At 37.3% G+C, this 15,797-nt stretch overlaps 2 protein-coding genes across 3 annotated transcripts; one reads left to right on the forward strand and one right to left on the reverse strand.

Annotated features, from left to right (window-relative positions):
* Window positions 1-859: 859 nt before the first annotated feature.
* On the forward strand, window positions 860-2,325 carry LOC133866902 (probable CCR4-associated factor 1 homolog 6). Of its 2 annotated transcripts, none has more exons than XM_062303559.1 (2): window positions 860-1,218; window positions 1,353-2,325. In XM_062303559.1, the coding sequence occupies exon 2, from the start codon at window positions 1,431-1,433 to the stop codon at window positions 2,250-2,252; it is 822 nt and encodes a 273-aa protein (XP_062159543.1). In that variant the 5' UTR covers window positions 860-1,218; window positions 1,353-1,430; the 3' UTR covers window positions 2,253-2,325. The 2 variants fall into 2 exon arrangements, with proteins under 2 accessions (XP_062159543.1, XP_062159544.1); XM_062303560.1 differs by having other exon boundaries at window positions 1,361-2,325.
* Window positions 2,326-3,817: 1,492 nt separating this feature from the next.
* LOC133866417 (uncharacterized) lies at window positions 3,818-11,275 on the reverse strand. Its single transcript, XM_062302935.1, has 8 exons — window positions 11,063-11,275; window positions 10,720-10,808; window positions 10,202-10,265; window positions 9,874-9,951; window positions 8,704-8,780; window positions 8,530-8,596; window positions 8,339-8,446; window positions 3,818-4,232 (listed from the first exon to the last, which is right to left on the reverse strand). The coding sequence occupies exons 1-8, from the start codon at window positions 11,132-11,134 to the stop codon at window positions 4,203-4,205; spliced, it is 585 nt and encodes a 194-aa protein (XP_062158919.1). The 5' UTR covers window positions 11,135-11,275; the 3' UTR covers window positions 3,818-4,202.
* Between the last annotated feature and the right edge of the window lie 4,522 nt (window positions 11,276-15,797).

Here is a 15,797-nt window from a genome sequence, read left to right on the forward strand (position 1 = left end):
AGAAGGGCCCACTGGGCCAGTACACTGATAAGAGCATAAACAAGTGGACGACCAACCTTTTGACTAAATTACATCTTCCTTCAATGAATTGCCGGGTAAATCTTTTCTACAAAACCTATCTTGTCCTAATAAGTCCTTAGCGATGGCTAAATTTGGCTTGAATGTAGTTGAAATAAAACTGGATTCCTTAGTATTGAGGCACGTGTTAAATAACATGATATTAAAGACACGTGTGCTAGTTTCAATGAATCTAATTTAAATTAAAATTTGAACCCAAACCTAAATTCAAGTTGTTTATTTATTTATTATTATTATTATTATTGTACATAAAGTACCAAGAGAATTCATTTGGTTGTTGAGTTAGTTCCTATCTATAAATTTATTTTCTTATTGAAGATATCCATCATAATTATTTTTTTTCATTGAGTTAGCATGGAACCCAAAACTTCTAAGCTCCACTATTATAGTTCAAATTGTTTATGCCCAATAGATAAAGATCCTCTCTTTTTAAGTTATCTTAATATCATAGAAATTTTGATAACTTAAAAAACAAAAAAAAACAAAAAAAAAAAAGTTAGGGAGCCCATCTGTTTCGAATAGCCTAAAATATAGGACTTACTTACTTATCCACGACTGGTAGACATTTTTTGGTGTTTTCTATTAGTAATATCAACTCCTAGTCAATTCTTCTTCTTCTTCTTCTTTTTCTTCTTCTTTTTTTTTTTTTTTTCTGTTTATTAGATGTTCTTTGTTGTATTATTTGCTCAGGAAAAAAAAAAAAGGGTAGAAAAAAACGAATAAGGTTAAAGGAAGAAAAAAGAAAACATGGGTAGAAAACAAATAAAGAAAAGAAAATGGGGCCATATAAGCACCACACACCAGAAGCCAGCTCTCTTCCTCTCAAATCTCTCCCACTGATCTGTAACCCATGTTGTTCCGCTGCAAATAAAGCGAAGGCAGGCTGAGGCTTACACACAGCTTTATTCAAAGCCCTTCCTCTGCCATTTGCTCTTTTCTATATTTTTCTTTCTTTTTTTTTTTTTTATTAAAAAAAAAAAAATTAAGGGGTTTCTTTTTGGTTCTCTCTGCAAAACCCATCTCTGAAAAAACCTCGTTTGTTAAAACCCAGAAAATACCAAAATTTCCTCCCAACCCAGTTATCCCAAGACCCTCATTTCCCGAGCTCTAAGGAAGCTTTTCGGATTTTGAGTCTCGGAGGTAAGATTTCATGGTTTCTATTCTTTCATTTCTGGTATTGAATGCGTGGAGTGCTTGGAATTTTAGGCGTTTCTTGAGGTCTTTAAGATATGGAGTTTCTTTGTTTTGATTTGGGGTTTGTTTTATTGGGCTAGATTTGCAGATTTAGGGTTTTTGGTTTTGTTGGGTCTTTGTTATTTGTTCCAAATATTGTTGTACACGAGAGAGAAAAAATGTCGATTTTGCCGAAAAGCGATTCCATTCACATCCGGGAAGTTTGGAACGATAATCTTGAAGATGAATTTGATCTGATTCGGGCCATTGTAGACGATTACCCTTACATTGCAATGGATACCGAGTTTCCGGGAATCGTTCTCCGTCCGGTAGGGAATTTCAAGAGCAACGTCGACTACAATTACCAGAACCTCAAGGCGAATGTGGACCTCTTGAAGCTAATCCAGCTGGGTCTTACTCTTTCTGATGGGAATGGGAACCTCCCCACCTGTGGGACTGAGAAGTATTGTGTTTGGCAATTCAATTTCCGGGAGTTTAATCCCAATGAGGATGTGTATGCCAACGACTCCATTGAGCTGTTATCCCAGAGCGGCATTGATTTTCAGAAGAACAACGAGAAGGGTGTCGATGCTCGCCGGTTCAGCGAGTTGCTGATGTCGTCGGGGATTGTGTTGAATGATAATGTCCATTGGGTCACCTTCCACAGCGGGTATGATTTCGGGTACTTGCTCAAGATCCTTACCTGCCAGAGTCTTCCCGATTCGCAGGCGGGTTTCTTCGATCTGATCAAGATTTATTTCCCCACGCTTTATGATATCAAGCATCTGATGAGGTTCTGCAACAGCCTCCATGGTGGTTTGAACAAGCTTGCCGAGCTCTTGGATCTTGAGAGAATCGGTAGCTGCCACCAAGCTGGTTCGGATAGCTTGCTTACTTGCTCTGCCTTCATGAAAATGAAGGAGAGTTTCTTCCATGGCTCGCCTGAGAAATATGCCGGTGTTTTGTATGGTCTTGGTTCTGAGAACGGACTGAGTAATTGAAAAGAGAGATAAAGAAAGGAAAAATTATGAAATCATAATAAAAATTGAAACCTATTTGTGTTCTTTTTGTGAATTTTGTTTGCCACATTTTCGAATTTTCCTTTTCTGTAGTTGTTGTACATTTCGCAGCAGTTTTTATAGTGGAAGTGTAGTCATTCTTAATGACCAAATACTTGTATATCTTGCAATCCAGCAACACTGTTGCTAATGATTTAATTCTCAGATTAATGTGTCCCTTAGTTGCTTTGTTGTTGGTTTGTCTCTCGCAACATACAAGGAAAAGGAATAAAAGATGCTTGAATCTCTTCTCTTTGAGATTTTTTTTTTTAATAGGTAAGCAGAGAAATTACACGAAGTATACAAAAGGAAATTAAAACAAGAAAGATAAAGAAAAAGGAGAGAGGAAATTCAAACTCTCAAACAGGAACTAATCCACCAAACTAAAAGAATATTACATCATAGCAAGGGCTAGAAAATTGATCAAGCACTCTAAGTTCTTTATCACTCTACTCTCTTTAAGCTTTTAGCAATGGAGACTAAAGCCTCTTGACGCAGATCCTCGTAAACGTTATGAAGTCTCAAAAGTTCTTTGCATTCTCCTCGTGGGAAGAGAATCCCTAAAAAGATTAATTTAGTATAATGTGGATCGATCGTGGAGATTTATTTTGATTTTCAGTCAATTCGTTTTCATTTGCAATGTGCTCAGAACAAATTTATTCTTTCCCCAAGGTTATCGGTTTTATCAATCTTCATAAGAAATTTTAGATAATCCTTTCTACACATTTCATCCCACGGGATTTGGTGGGGAGTTTGTTGAATAACTGTTCTAGCCAAACCTCATTCTTTGGCGGGTTTACCAAAAAACAAAGCATTAATATATTCTTCAAAAAGACAAATATTGCATAACTCAGGCTTGGATAGCATAATCTGTTGGTTCTCCAATGTAGCTTCAAAATTGTTCTTTAATGATTTTAGCAAAATCACTTGAGATATCTTCTAAGCTTGGGAAATTAGAAAGTAACGCTATTTTTTGTTACCTACCTTCTGTAACCATTTCAAGGATCAAGGTCTCCTTAAGCGTAGCTGCAGGGTAATCAAGGAAACACTAAACTACTTTTGCGCCCAGCTTCATTACACATAGAATCAGTGCCATTCTCAAACCCATGGCTTCAGAAGGGAACCTGGACGATCCACATGTTTTCTGATGCCTTCCAGCCTACGATGTATCAATTTCCATGAATCTTTCACTTTAGACCAATATCCAGTATATATATTTTTATGACGAGAAACCTCACCAAGGCAGGCCCTTTGGACCTATTCCTGGGGAGTAAACCCGCGTAAATGACCTCACCCGGCCGAGCCGTATATCAGGTAATCAAGGAGAACATCCAATATGTATTAAGGCTTCGAAAACTTACTAGGAATTTTAGATGCCGCTGAAATAATAATTTACTCCAAATATTTTGGCTGAAATTCACCAAAATCATACTTGATATATTAATATCACCATAGTTATTACCCAAATCAATTAGAACCCTTACCATGTGAAAGACGCTCCTCCAATATACTATAACAAGATCCACACTTTAATATCAAATAAAGCTGTGCCCTTCCAATCTGCAACAAGGCATACAAGAAGTTTTTCTCTCCTTAAACACTCTTCTTAGTTCCTATGAACATTGAAATTAACACGACTTTCTTTTTTTCCCCTTTCGTTCCTTTTCTATGTCAACTGACAATAATGATTGCTAATTCTACATAAACAGAAATCAATGAAAGGAATTCAATTTGGCCCAAGTGAGAGAATTGGCAGGTGAAAATCCTATTTATTTGACAAACCAGCTAATATTTCACCATCCCTCACCATGTCGTTCCAGAGCATTAACATCTATTCATCATGTTCTTGCTGATCATCACAAACATTACATGTAATAAATCGAGTCACAAACATTAACCTAACCTCGCTTCTCTTTGTAGTACCTAGAAAAAAGAAAGAAGCAAAAAGCAGATTAGAAAACTAGTGGTAGATGCTTACTAGTCAGAAAAAGAACATGCTGCAAGAATGGCAGTATATAATTAACTAGTTTTGTTGCAATAATGGATCTATATGCATTTAATGGAAAACATCTTTTTTAGTTCTATTTACATAATATGTGCTTAATTGAAAGGATAAAGCTTCTAAGTTGATATAATATAATATGCTGTATCACAAGAAAATTGGGGATGAAGTACATGGAGAAGAGAATTTTAATAATGAACTACAAAAGCCTGTTTACACTTCAGAGCTCCCTTACAAAGAAAGATGTTATGCAGACTTTTAAGTATTATGATAAGTAAGATAGTGGATATGGAGGAGTTAAAACTCGTACAATAGGGATGAACAACTATAAAAATCATACTAAATCTATAAGAAAAACTATGACAAATTAAAGTTTAGAAGACCCGGTAAAAATATAGACACTCTTATTAAAAGAGTGCACCATCATAAACCACTTGCTTCTTCAAGCAAGTTTCTTCGAGCTCCTGTCTAGTATAATTAGCTATATGTTGCTCAATGGTAATTGAGAACTATGCTAATGACCATCATGCCATGCATTTCTCGTTGAGGTTGGATTGACATATAGGTTACATATATCCTTAGGCCAAGAAGAACATGGTAAGAACTTCAGAGAACGCTACCATTTGATAATCAAAACCCCCAGCACGCCTTATGTCACCATATTTTAATATTGTGTTTATGTAACTCCAACATGCCCAACTTTACCATATTCAGTCTGTTTTACTGTTTTTTCTTTTTTCAGTAGGCATCTAATCTCCTATCCTGGCTCTCCAACAATATGACATCCTCAAAACCAATGTAATTTTGAACCAACTCAAAAATCCCTATAGCAACATATCAGTCTTTAATAAAAGAAATGGCAAATGACAAAGATGTATGACAAGAGACCTAAGGAGAATGAAGAAAAAACACATTTCCCTGAATAAAAACTGAAGAAAATAATTTTTACAGCAAATTCTTATTCAAAGTTCCATCAAATATCAAATATTGATAATCTGGAACACTATACTCATTAATCCTCATAACATTTGATATGAGGATTAATGAGTATAGTGCTTTCATCAAAGGAAGGCAGATTCTTGACCCAATCCTTATTGCGAATGAATGCCTTGATAGTCGTATTATATCAAGGGAGCCGGGAGTCATTTGCAAAATGGATTTAGAAAAAGCTTATGATCACGTTAATTGGGATTTTCTGTTGTATATGTTGAGGAGATGCGGCTTTGGGGGTAAATGGTGTTCGTGGATAGCTCGGTGCATTTCTTCTGCTAAGTTCTCGGTGCTTGTTAATGGCTCACCATACGGCTTTTTCAGCAGCTCTCGAGGCCTAAGGCAAGGAGATCCTTTGTCTCCCCTTTTGTTTGTGTTTGTTATGGAGGCGCTGAGTCGCATGATTACTGCGGCAGTGAGTGGGGGTGTGTTGGATGGTTTCAGAGTGGGTGATGCTTCTTTTTCCCATCTTTTGTTCGCTGATGACACATTGATTTTCTGTGATGCTAGCTCCTCAAAGATTCGGTCTTTGCGAGTCCTCTTGCTCTTATTCGAGGCTATCTCGGGGCTTAAGGTTAATTTGGCCAAATCCAGCATTATTCCAGTGGGGAATGTCGATAATGTGGGTAGGTTAGCTGACATTTTAGAGTGTGAAGTTGCTTATTTGCCTGTGATGTATTTGGGTCTTCCATTGGGGGCTCCTTACAAGTCTACTCGTATTTGGGATGGAGTTATTGAGAAGGTTGAAAAACGGTTGGCTAGTTGGAAAAGGTTATACCTCTCTAAGGGAGGGAGAGTGACCCTTATCAAGAGTACGCTCTCTAACTTACCTACGTACTACATGTCTTTGTTCCCTATTCCGGTGAGTGTTGCTTCTCGCATTGAGAAGTTGCAACGAGATTTTCTTTGGGGTGGCATGGGTGAAGCTTTTAAATACCACTTGGTGAGTTGGGAGAAGGTTTGTACTCCAATTTCGAATGGGGGGCTTGGCATTAGGAAGTTGGTTCAGTTTAATCGCGCATTGCTAGGCAAATGGTTATGGCGATATGGCATGGATAGGGATGCTTGGTGGAGAGTCGCGGTGGACTCAAAGTATGGAAGTTTGTGGGGTGGGTGGTGCTCCCGAGAGGTTGCTGGGGCGTTTGGAGTAGGGTTGTGGAAGTTTATAAGGAAAGGTTGGGAGAAATTCTCCAAACTCCTTAGATTTGAGGTGGGGGAAGGGAGTAGGATCAGATTTTGGCATGACTTGTGGTGCGGAGATTCGATTCTGAAAGAAGTGTTCCCTGATCTCTTTGGCATTGCTCGGGTGAAGGATGCGTCAGTGGCTGATAATTTGGAGAGTTTGGGCGGGTCCATTCAATGGAACGTGAGCTTTATTAGAGAGGCTCATGATTGGGAAGTCGATGTTTTTGCCTCTTTCTTCCAGATGCTGGGCTCCACCAAGGTGAATATGGAGAGGGCAGATTGTCTTAAATGGGTCCCATCCAAGAAAGGTGTGTTCAGGGTGAAGTCATTTTTTGGTTCTATGATGTGTGCTGGAGGTACTCGGTTCCCATGGAAGTGTGTGTGGCGGTCTCAGGCTCCCCCGAGGGCAGATTTCTTCACTTGGTCTGCAGCTCTAGGCAGAATTTTGACCTTGGACAATCTTAGGAAGAGGAACTTAATTATTGTGGATAGATGCTGTCTTTGCAAGCGGGATGGGGAATCAGTGGACCATATTCTTCTGCATTGCGATTTGGCTTCAGCTCTATGGAACAACATTTTCTCACGCTTTGGGATTGCGTGGGTCATGCCTAGGAGTGTGCTTGACTTAGTTGCTTGTTGGTGGAAGTCTGGGAGATCTGGGAGCGCTACTTCTTGGAAGATGGTGCTTAATTGCCTTTTTTGGTGTATTTGGAGAGAAAGAAACCTTAGGTGTTTTGAGAATCTAGAAAGCTCCCTTGAGGAGGTGCTAGAGTTGTTTCTTCATACTTTGTATGTATGGTCGATAGCTTATTTGTACCCTTTATCTATCAGCTTTGCTGAATTTCTTACTTCTTTTTCGCTTTCTAGTTAGGTGTTTCCTGTTGTATACTTCTAGTGTACGTAGGGGCGCCTTACGCTTTCAATAATACTATCATTACTTATCAAAAAAAAATTTGATATGATGAACCCCTGAACAAGAGATTAAGGCTCAAATTCTATTATACTCTGTAGTAGTGCATATCTAAGGGTGGTAACTACAGTTTTAGCCTACATCACCCGAGGCATTTTCCACAAATGAAAAGTGGCAACTATGGACATTTTCTCCGCAACTTGGAAGTTGGAACTAGAGTGAGATACAAAACAGAAAGGAAAGCTTTCTAGAGAGGTTATGGATATCTTTGTGGAAAGATACATAGTTGCAGGGAACACTGATCTCTTATGTATTAAAAGGTAACATTTAGCACATATTATAAGGCCCTTAGAAGCATTAAAATTTTATGGAAAAAAAATGCACTAATTTTGATACTCATTCATTGATTTGAAGTGACCTAAGTACCAACAATTGTTTGAATAGTATAAGTCCGCATGCAAGTAATGGTTGTTCAGTTAATTAAGTAGTGCAGAAAATGTTCTAATTTCTTAGTATCTGCATGAAATTGCAAAGTACTCTTGAGCCGCGGCACACATTGCAAGAATGCATCCGCACTAACATTAAACTGCAGTAGCAAACACATGCAAGTTCTAATTTACTAGGGAAGTAGGGCTACACATTTTGGGGAGAGAAGAAAAGGAAGATGAGGGTTGGGAATGTTTCAAGAGGATGATATCAGGTTTGTTTAAAAAGAAAGGCATAATGCGTGGAAAACCTTTTATCAACTGCAAACAGTTTTTTTCTTTCTTCCTTTCTTTCTTTTTAAATTGTTATACTATTCCTGTAATCACGGACCAACCACATGCATCATCAGAACATGAATTGAGACCTCTGGGTCCCAAGGCAGATCCTCAGCCAACTTTTCTACTCATTTAACTTAACTCCAAATAACATACTTGAAAAGGAGAACTTTTTCTTTACCTCTTCAGCAAATTTTATCAAAATGGTTGTCCTAGGTCGTTGCTGACCTTCCATCGGCACAAAATGAGCTGTTACAACAGCAGGAAAACCAGCACTGTCCAAAACACCCTTCAAAGATAAAGAAAAAGCTCATAAGAGCCTCCAACACCTAGACCATCAGCTAATAGGAACAAAGGCAATGAAGTACTTACCCTTACTATTCCAGCAACAAATGCCCCACAATTAAATGTCCCCATGTCTTTTGGAATTGAAATAAATCTACAACCCCAAATTGGTGCAATTAGCTGGACAATATCGCAAACCTAACTATCCAGCTAGCTGTAATATCTGCAATATAAAATTATAATAGCCAGGAAATTTTTTACCTGTTCACAAGGAGCTCCTTCTCGCTGATCATGTATTCATCTTCATGTTCAGTGCCTTTCTCAAGTGAGTCAGCCACCTAAAACGATGAAAAAGAGGATTTGGTAAGATTATTGCTTAATATAAGTATATCACAGTTTATAGACCAGACAGAACAGAACTAAAAGCCAGCATCGAAAATTACGGGCTTAAATTTTGTGCATTGATACAAATGAAGGTGCATGGAATCATGCAGAACAGTCGACATTAAACCAATGAAGCAAAGACGATATTTCATTTGTTTCATGCAATATCACCATTTCTATTATTCATGAAGTCTAACTGACAGTCATCAAAATGCAGAATTAATTTTCAATATTTAAATGTTCCAGAGTCTTGAAATAAATTGTTCAACAACATCAAATGCACCAAAACATTGACCAAGACGCAGAAATAATGATGATTACAATGACAACAACAACAGCAATCAATTAATATATCATATATCTAAAGCTGATAAGAACCACAAATAATAGCAACAATTACCTAGCTCAAGCGTCACGCACAGTTACTTCAAAGACTGAAAATCACTACAGGTAAATAATGGATTTAGAAAGTGGAATGGTAATTTTACAATTATGACCGCATTTTTTTTTCTCCTTTTATGTGGTTGGCAAGATTAAAAGTTTAAAACCTAAATCCAACTTAACGAACAATTTTTGTATGTGCTGTACAGCCACATAGATAGCAGATTCAACCCTTCCGGTCATCCAGCTATATATCCCAAGTAACCAACTGGACACCAAATTAACCATGACTGAACGTTCTCAGCCTTGTATTACGAACCAAATTTCACCAGATGCCACCAAGAAAATGAGAACAAGAAGTCAAGAGCAACCTCCCTCAAAAGAATTACATTAAAACAGAACCCAGAAATTAAAACAAGTAAACAGCAAATTAATAAGTTTGCTACCACGAAATATACTTCAATTGTTCAAACACTTCTAATATAATTGGCAGAACTTCCCCCATCTTAGCACAGGCTTGTAGCAAAACATTCAGAGATTGACTGATGTTACCGAGTACAGCATTCAGTTGCTGACCAACAAAATGCAATAAATTGTATCATTTAAAAACCATTGAAATAGGGGGAAAATAAACAAAAACAAAAAAAAAAAAACAACAGCATTCACCTTTCCAAATAACACCTTCCATACAGTGCTGTGTACAAAGGAAAGAATGCCCAGCAATCGTGTTTCCCTTCTGTTTCCCTGTGTTATCAAGAAAAACATCACCATTCCATTCATGCTAACCTCAAGAAAGATTACATATATACCGCACTCATGCATTACACACATTGTGCAAACCTAAAATAGAGAACAGATTACAAACCCACAAGACTTGTTTATTTTGATTGATGACAAATACATTACAGCCAAATCACAATAATATCCCAATACAATTGCATTCAGCAAGACATGAAACCAAAGTAGAACTTCAACACTCAACAGTGTCACATACCTTATCTCTATGGCAAAGAAGTTCCAAAACTCGAGCCCCGACCGCATAGCCTGCATCCTCCAGCCTGCTCCATGTACCATAAATTTTGTCAAACACTCAAAGGCAAAATTTCAAGAAAAGCCAATCTAAGCAACCCACGTCTCAGCTGAAAGTTTCTAACCATCCAATTTCTAAGGATTTTTTTTTTTTTCTTCTTTCTTTACGTTCAAATCTAATCTCCAACTTCTATCAATTTATGCTTTGTTTGGCCAAGAAAACAAGATTTAAAGTACAATATCAAGTTTCTCACTTAAAACATGAGAAAACTAAGAATCACTCTCAACGACAACCGCGTAGAACCATTCAACCTAGTAGAATCAATGAAATTCCATTATTTGCAATAGAAGACAACGTAAAAAATCTATGAAACTTTCATTCTCATCATCAATTCTCTCGGCAACCAAACAATAACCGAAATTCAGTACACAAAAGCATAATATAGAATGCGATAGCTAATACGCGGTATTTAACAATTTCACCTTCTTTCTAACTCGGCAATGTTGTCCACCTGCGTCTGATTGTACTGCACAAGCTCCGAAAACAAGAACGCAAACGCACTCAAACTGACCTGCAAACAAAACCTCAATTTCTAAGCCAAAAACTCGCCAAAAGTGAACATAGAATTTCAAATCTCGCTCTCTTTCTTCATTTTGCGCTGTTTGGAACCAAAACGCGCAGAGATTCAAATGCTTTGACACAATTTCGGAGAGATCTAAGAGGTACTAAAAGCAACGTTTCGAAGTGAGCTTAACATCGCTATTTGGCTGCTTTTGGAATTGATTCGTTAACTGATTAAGAGAGCAAAGTTCGAGAGAGAGGGACCTCTTGCTTGCCCTTGCTGAGGGGCTTGTCGAGGACGTTGGAGTACTGCTTGATCTTCCCAACTCCGATCATCGTCGTCTTCCTCTGTGCGTGTGTGAGAGACTGTAAATTTTCTCAGATTTAAGTATTCAAACCCACGCCCGTGGAAACCAAATGGTTACTTCCAAGCGTGAAAGAATACACAGAGTTCCTACCTTTTTTTTTTTTTTTCCCCGCACCCTCACCCTTGCAGGCTTTTTTTCCTTATTTTTGTATTTCTTTGTATTTTTATAATTTTTAATGATATAAATTGAAAATTGTATATAATTTCTGTTATAAAATCGACAACAAAAATATCACGAAATATTTATTGAAAACTAACATAAAACTAAAATATCAATAAAAACAAAGCTAGTTTACTGTCGGTGGCTTCTCAAGGAGAGAGAAGCTCCCGATTTTTTTCTTCCTGTTTTGAGAGGGGTTTTGCGGTTGTGTCTTGCTGGAGAGGGAGGCTTCACGTCTCCCTCTCCAGGTGGTGGTGGCTCCTAGCTTAGGGCTTTGGAGCGGTTTTTGTTCCCCTCGGTTTTTTGTTTCGGTGGGGGTGATGTTTTCATCTAGCTTGTGGGCTATGATGGGTGGTTGTTTCATCTAGTCTTTGGGCTATGGTGAGTTTTTATTTGGCTCAGGCAGATGGTTCTACGTGTCTGGTCTGGTTGGGGGAGTGGCTGGATTTGTGTCGTCGGAGGAGTGTTGTTTTGGCCGGTTTTTATTGTTTTTTTTTCAGATGTTTGAAGCCAGATCTATGCTCGCTCGTTGATTTCCGCTAGACACGCGCCCGTTGGCCGGAATCTCCGTCGCCGTCCGCTCCTGCTGCCGGTCGCACAGGTCACGCCGGTTGCCGGAGTTCGGAGCGTGGCCTGCACGCGCCAGAGGGGTTTTTGTTCTTCGGTGCGCGTGACGGTCACGTTTCGCCATTTTTTGGCCTTGCACGGTGGGGAGGGGGCTTCCGGCGGTGTTTCTTTGGCTGGGTAGTACTGGGGTTGGCGCGTGTTTCCCACGCGCCGCCGGTATTGGCGAAATCCGCCTGTCTTTCTGCCGGTTCTGGGTTGTAGCCTCTGTTTTGTGGCTGTTGTTTCAGTCTACCTTTGTAATTTTTGGACATTTTGGGATTGTTTGATGGCTTTTTGCTAGATCTGTCTCTCTTTTATATGCTATTGTGCTTTATTGTTTAGAGGGACTTCATGGAAGATCTTTGTAATGTTTATTTATTATTTGGGTAGATGTTTTTTTGTATATTCTGAATCTTTTCACAGTTTACCTTTGGTAGCTGCTTTTAAGTCGGGTTTTCCTTGACTTAGTGGGTGGAGTTTCTTTATCTCCGGTCACAATTGGCCTTCGGGCTATGGTGTTTGCCTTCGGGCATGTTTGAACTTCTTTTGTCTTGTATTGGCCTTTTGGTCAAGTGTAATTCCCTCTCGGGTTTGTAATGATTAATGAAGTTCACTTTATTTCAAAAAAAACATAAATCTATAACAGCAATCTAACTTTAGGGTTTATCAAAAAAAAAAAAAAAAACTTTAGGGGGTCTAACTGTATTAAAAAACAAATTAGGATTTTTTTTTATTTTTTTATTTTTTAGGAGCCAACCTCCCTCTAGATTTGTTTCAGCGTTCATCGAGCGTTCCTCTCAAGTTCAATTTTTTTTGCATTCTGATTTTTTATTGTCAACTTTTAAGTTATGTTTAATATACAGAATGATAATTCATTTATAAATACAAGAAAGTTTGAATTAAACTATTTTTTTTGTTTGGTGACAACATATGATGTTCTCCCTCGAAATTAATCAAAATCCATAAAATACTCAATCTCCAAAAATTATTTTCCAAAAAAACTACTCTTTTACCTTTTTTATGCCGAAAAATTGAAAAAAAATAAAATAAAATCATCACAACATGAGTAGCCGAGCACATTACCAGAACACAAAGGTTGGTGCGACAATCTCGGATGCCTTGGGGGGTGGCCGTGACTGCCCAGAACCCCAATTCTATTGAGGATAGTTGTTGTAGCACCCTCAAATTAATTAGCTGGTAATTAATCTGAGATGCTACAATTACTATCATATTATCATAATATATGCAACAGAATTGTATAAGTGATGTGAGTTTACCACTATTTACCCTTGCATCTTTTTATTATTATTATTATTTATTTCATTTTTCCACTTTCATCTTTAGCCTCTAAAATACATTAACCGTTATAATTTGCTCTTATTTATTTATTAACGACAATTACATAAAAGTGAAACGAATAATTGTGCTTGGAAAATGTTTTTGAAAGTTGTTGGTAGAAACATAATTAAGCTTACAGGCATCCATTTATGGGCAAATTATGTTTTAGAGGAATATCACAATAACCTTATTCAGTTAAAAACAATGTGTTTGGCAAGCAATTTAACGTATTATACTCAGGAAATTATGCAACAATTAAGGATAGAAAATCAGGATAATGAAGTGCACGATATAATATCAATAAATATATCACAATCATTATCATCCTCTATGTGGTCTATTCGTGCCTGTATAAAATCTTGAATATACAGAAGGTAGATGTAAGAGATTTACTTTGTTTAGGGGACATCTCAAATATAGTGCAAGGTGAGTTGGGATATCCAAACAATGTGGCAATGTTTTACAAGTTCAATGAAGATGAGAGTATTCATGGACCGGCCGCAAATGTTGACATTGTTGACATGCTGCATAAGTTGCACATATATGTAGAGGAGCATGTAGAGCGTCACTAAATGACCAATTGGCAAGTATGGTTGAGGGGAGTCAAAAGCGAGTAATATTATGTTATTGGAGGTGAGTCGTTACAAATGATATTAGAGTAAATGTTATTGGGTTCTATAGACTATTAGGATCCATAGCATTAAATTAGACTCGGTGGGTAAATGTGAAGCCACATTACATCCAAATAAAGTTGGTGTTTTGGTTTAGTCTTAGATTATAGGAGAATATATTTTAAACTAATTATACTGTTTATAACATCGATTGTATAAATGGCTCCCTAGACACGCACCCAGGCTAACAACCACGAGAACGAGAATGGTGGAACCAACAATGGCGAAAATGCGGAGAACCAGGCACTAAACAAAAACCCGAAGGCTTTGAGCGCGTTGGCTGCCCAAATGGTGGACCTTTTGAAGATGGACACTAATGCTAATTGAGGTGTGAGACCAAATGGAGAAGAGCAACTTAGTTGCACCTTTAAGCTTTTCAATAAGCAACACCCCTTGATATTTTAAGGACATCCAGATACGGTGGCTATAGAAATTTGAGTTGTTACAAATGATATCAGAGTCATTGACTTTCATAAGATGAGGAGAGCGTGCACAAGTCCATGAGAGTCGACATCAGGAACTCGCTGGAATGTTAATAATTGGATGATCCCATGAGGGTTGCTAGCCGTGATGCTATGTCCCAAGAGAGGGTGATTGTGATGTCCCACATTGTTTGAAAATTAGAATGCGGATGTTCATATGTATATTCACACAATTCTTGACACAACGTTTTAAAGCTGTGATAACCATGAATCTATCAGAGTTTTGCAATTAAGTGTGCTTATATGAGAGTAGCATTAGGATGTGTGACATTTTCAAAAGTCTGATTCATGTGAGTCAAACAATGCTGTATCTTTTGGGTTGAGTCGTTACAATTAGTCTAGAAACAGTGGATTCAATACCTATGGGTTATAAATCTAGAATATGGCTTCGACTTTATATGCTATTGAAATAATAATAATAATAAAAATCAGCCTATTTTGTCTCTAAAAAATATACCTATTAAAATTAGGCATTTCACGCGATTTGGTAAGAATATAAAAACTATGGTTCGTGCAATTTGAGAATATGTAGGAGAAATCCAGAGCTTCTTAGCCAAGTTCGTGTGATTTAGGAAGAACATGATAAATCTAAGCTTATGATCCATGGCTTTGTTTGGCAAACAACACAAAATTTTTATACTTTATTTTTACATTTTTTAATAACAATCAACATCAAAACATTCAAACTTTTTTCACTTTTTATAGCACATCAATAATTTTTTTATTACCATTCAAATAAAAAAAATCCACTACAATACAATTTTTTTTTTAATTTTTAATTTTTTCCACTTTTCTATACAATTTTTTATTTTTTTACTTTATATTACATCCATCACTTTTTACTAACTCTAAAATTAGCAACCCATTATTTTGTTCTACACAGTACTTTGTCAAACAAGGCCCAAATTTGTGCAATTTAAGAAGAAAAGTAAAATACTGGAGTTGATAATCTAAATTCGTATGATTTGGGGAAAAATGAAAAACTAGGATTCGGTTTTTCGTGGGGACAATATATGGGTTTGGGTTTGCTTCTATTTGGGTTAATTTTTGTTTTTGTTTTAAATTAGTTTAAGTACCATATGTGACGTAGTTACGACGGAGCCACTTGAGGTTCTAGGGGCAAGGCCCAAGTTTTTTTTTTTTTTTTTTTCAATTTGGCCCCCCTTACTCTCAAAATTGTAAAAGCTGAATCCGCCCCTGAATATATAGTGACACGTTACACAAATGTGCTGAGTTGTCTTAAATATGTGGCATTAGGGACATGTGTCACGTTTTTAAGCACAATGACGTGAATTTCTCTTAAAAAAATTAGACGGGACTCGGACATAAGTACCCACTTAGCATTTCAATTGAGTATAGGTATCATTTGCGAATG

Source organism: Alnus glutinosa, chromosome 4 (assembly GCF_958979055.1).
Source record: "Alnus glutinosa chromosome 4, dhAlnGlut1.1, whole genome shotgun sequence".
Lineage (NCBI taxonomy): Eukaryota > Viridiplantae > Streptophyta > Magnoliopsida > Fagales > Betulaceae > Alnus > Alnus glutinosa.

What these genes read in the sequence shown, in the direction of transcription:
- LOC133866417 (XM_062302935.1), bottom strand. Translation starts at nt 11,134, where the DNA reads ATGATCGGAGTTGGGAAGATCAAGCAGTACTCCAACGTCCTCGACAAG. An exon ending in ATTGCCGAGTTAGAAAGAAG is followed by an intron (nt 10,266 to 10,719) that starts GTGAAATTGTTA and finishes TACATGGAGCAG; the next exon opens with GCTGGAGGATGCAGGCTATG. An exon ending in GGAAGGTGTTATTTGGAAAG is followed by an intron (nt 8,781 to 9,873) that starts GTGAATGCTGTT and finishes TCATCGTTTTAG; the next exon opens with GTGGCTGACTCACTTGAGAA.
- LOC133866902 (XM_062303559.1), top strand. Translation starts at nt 1,431, where the DNA reads ATGTCGATTTTGCCGAAAAGCGATTCCATTCACATCCGGGAAGTTTGG.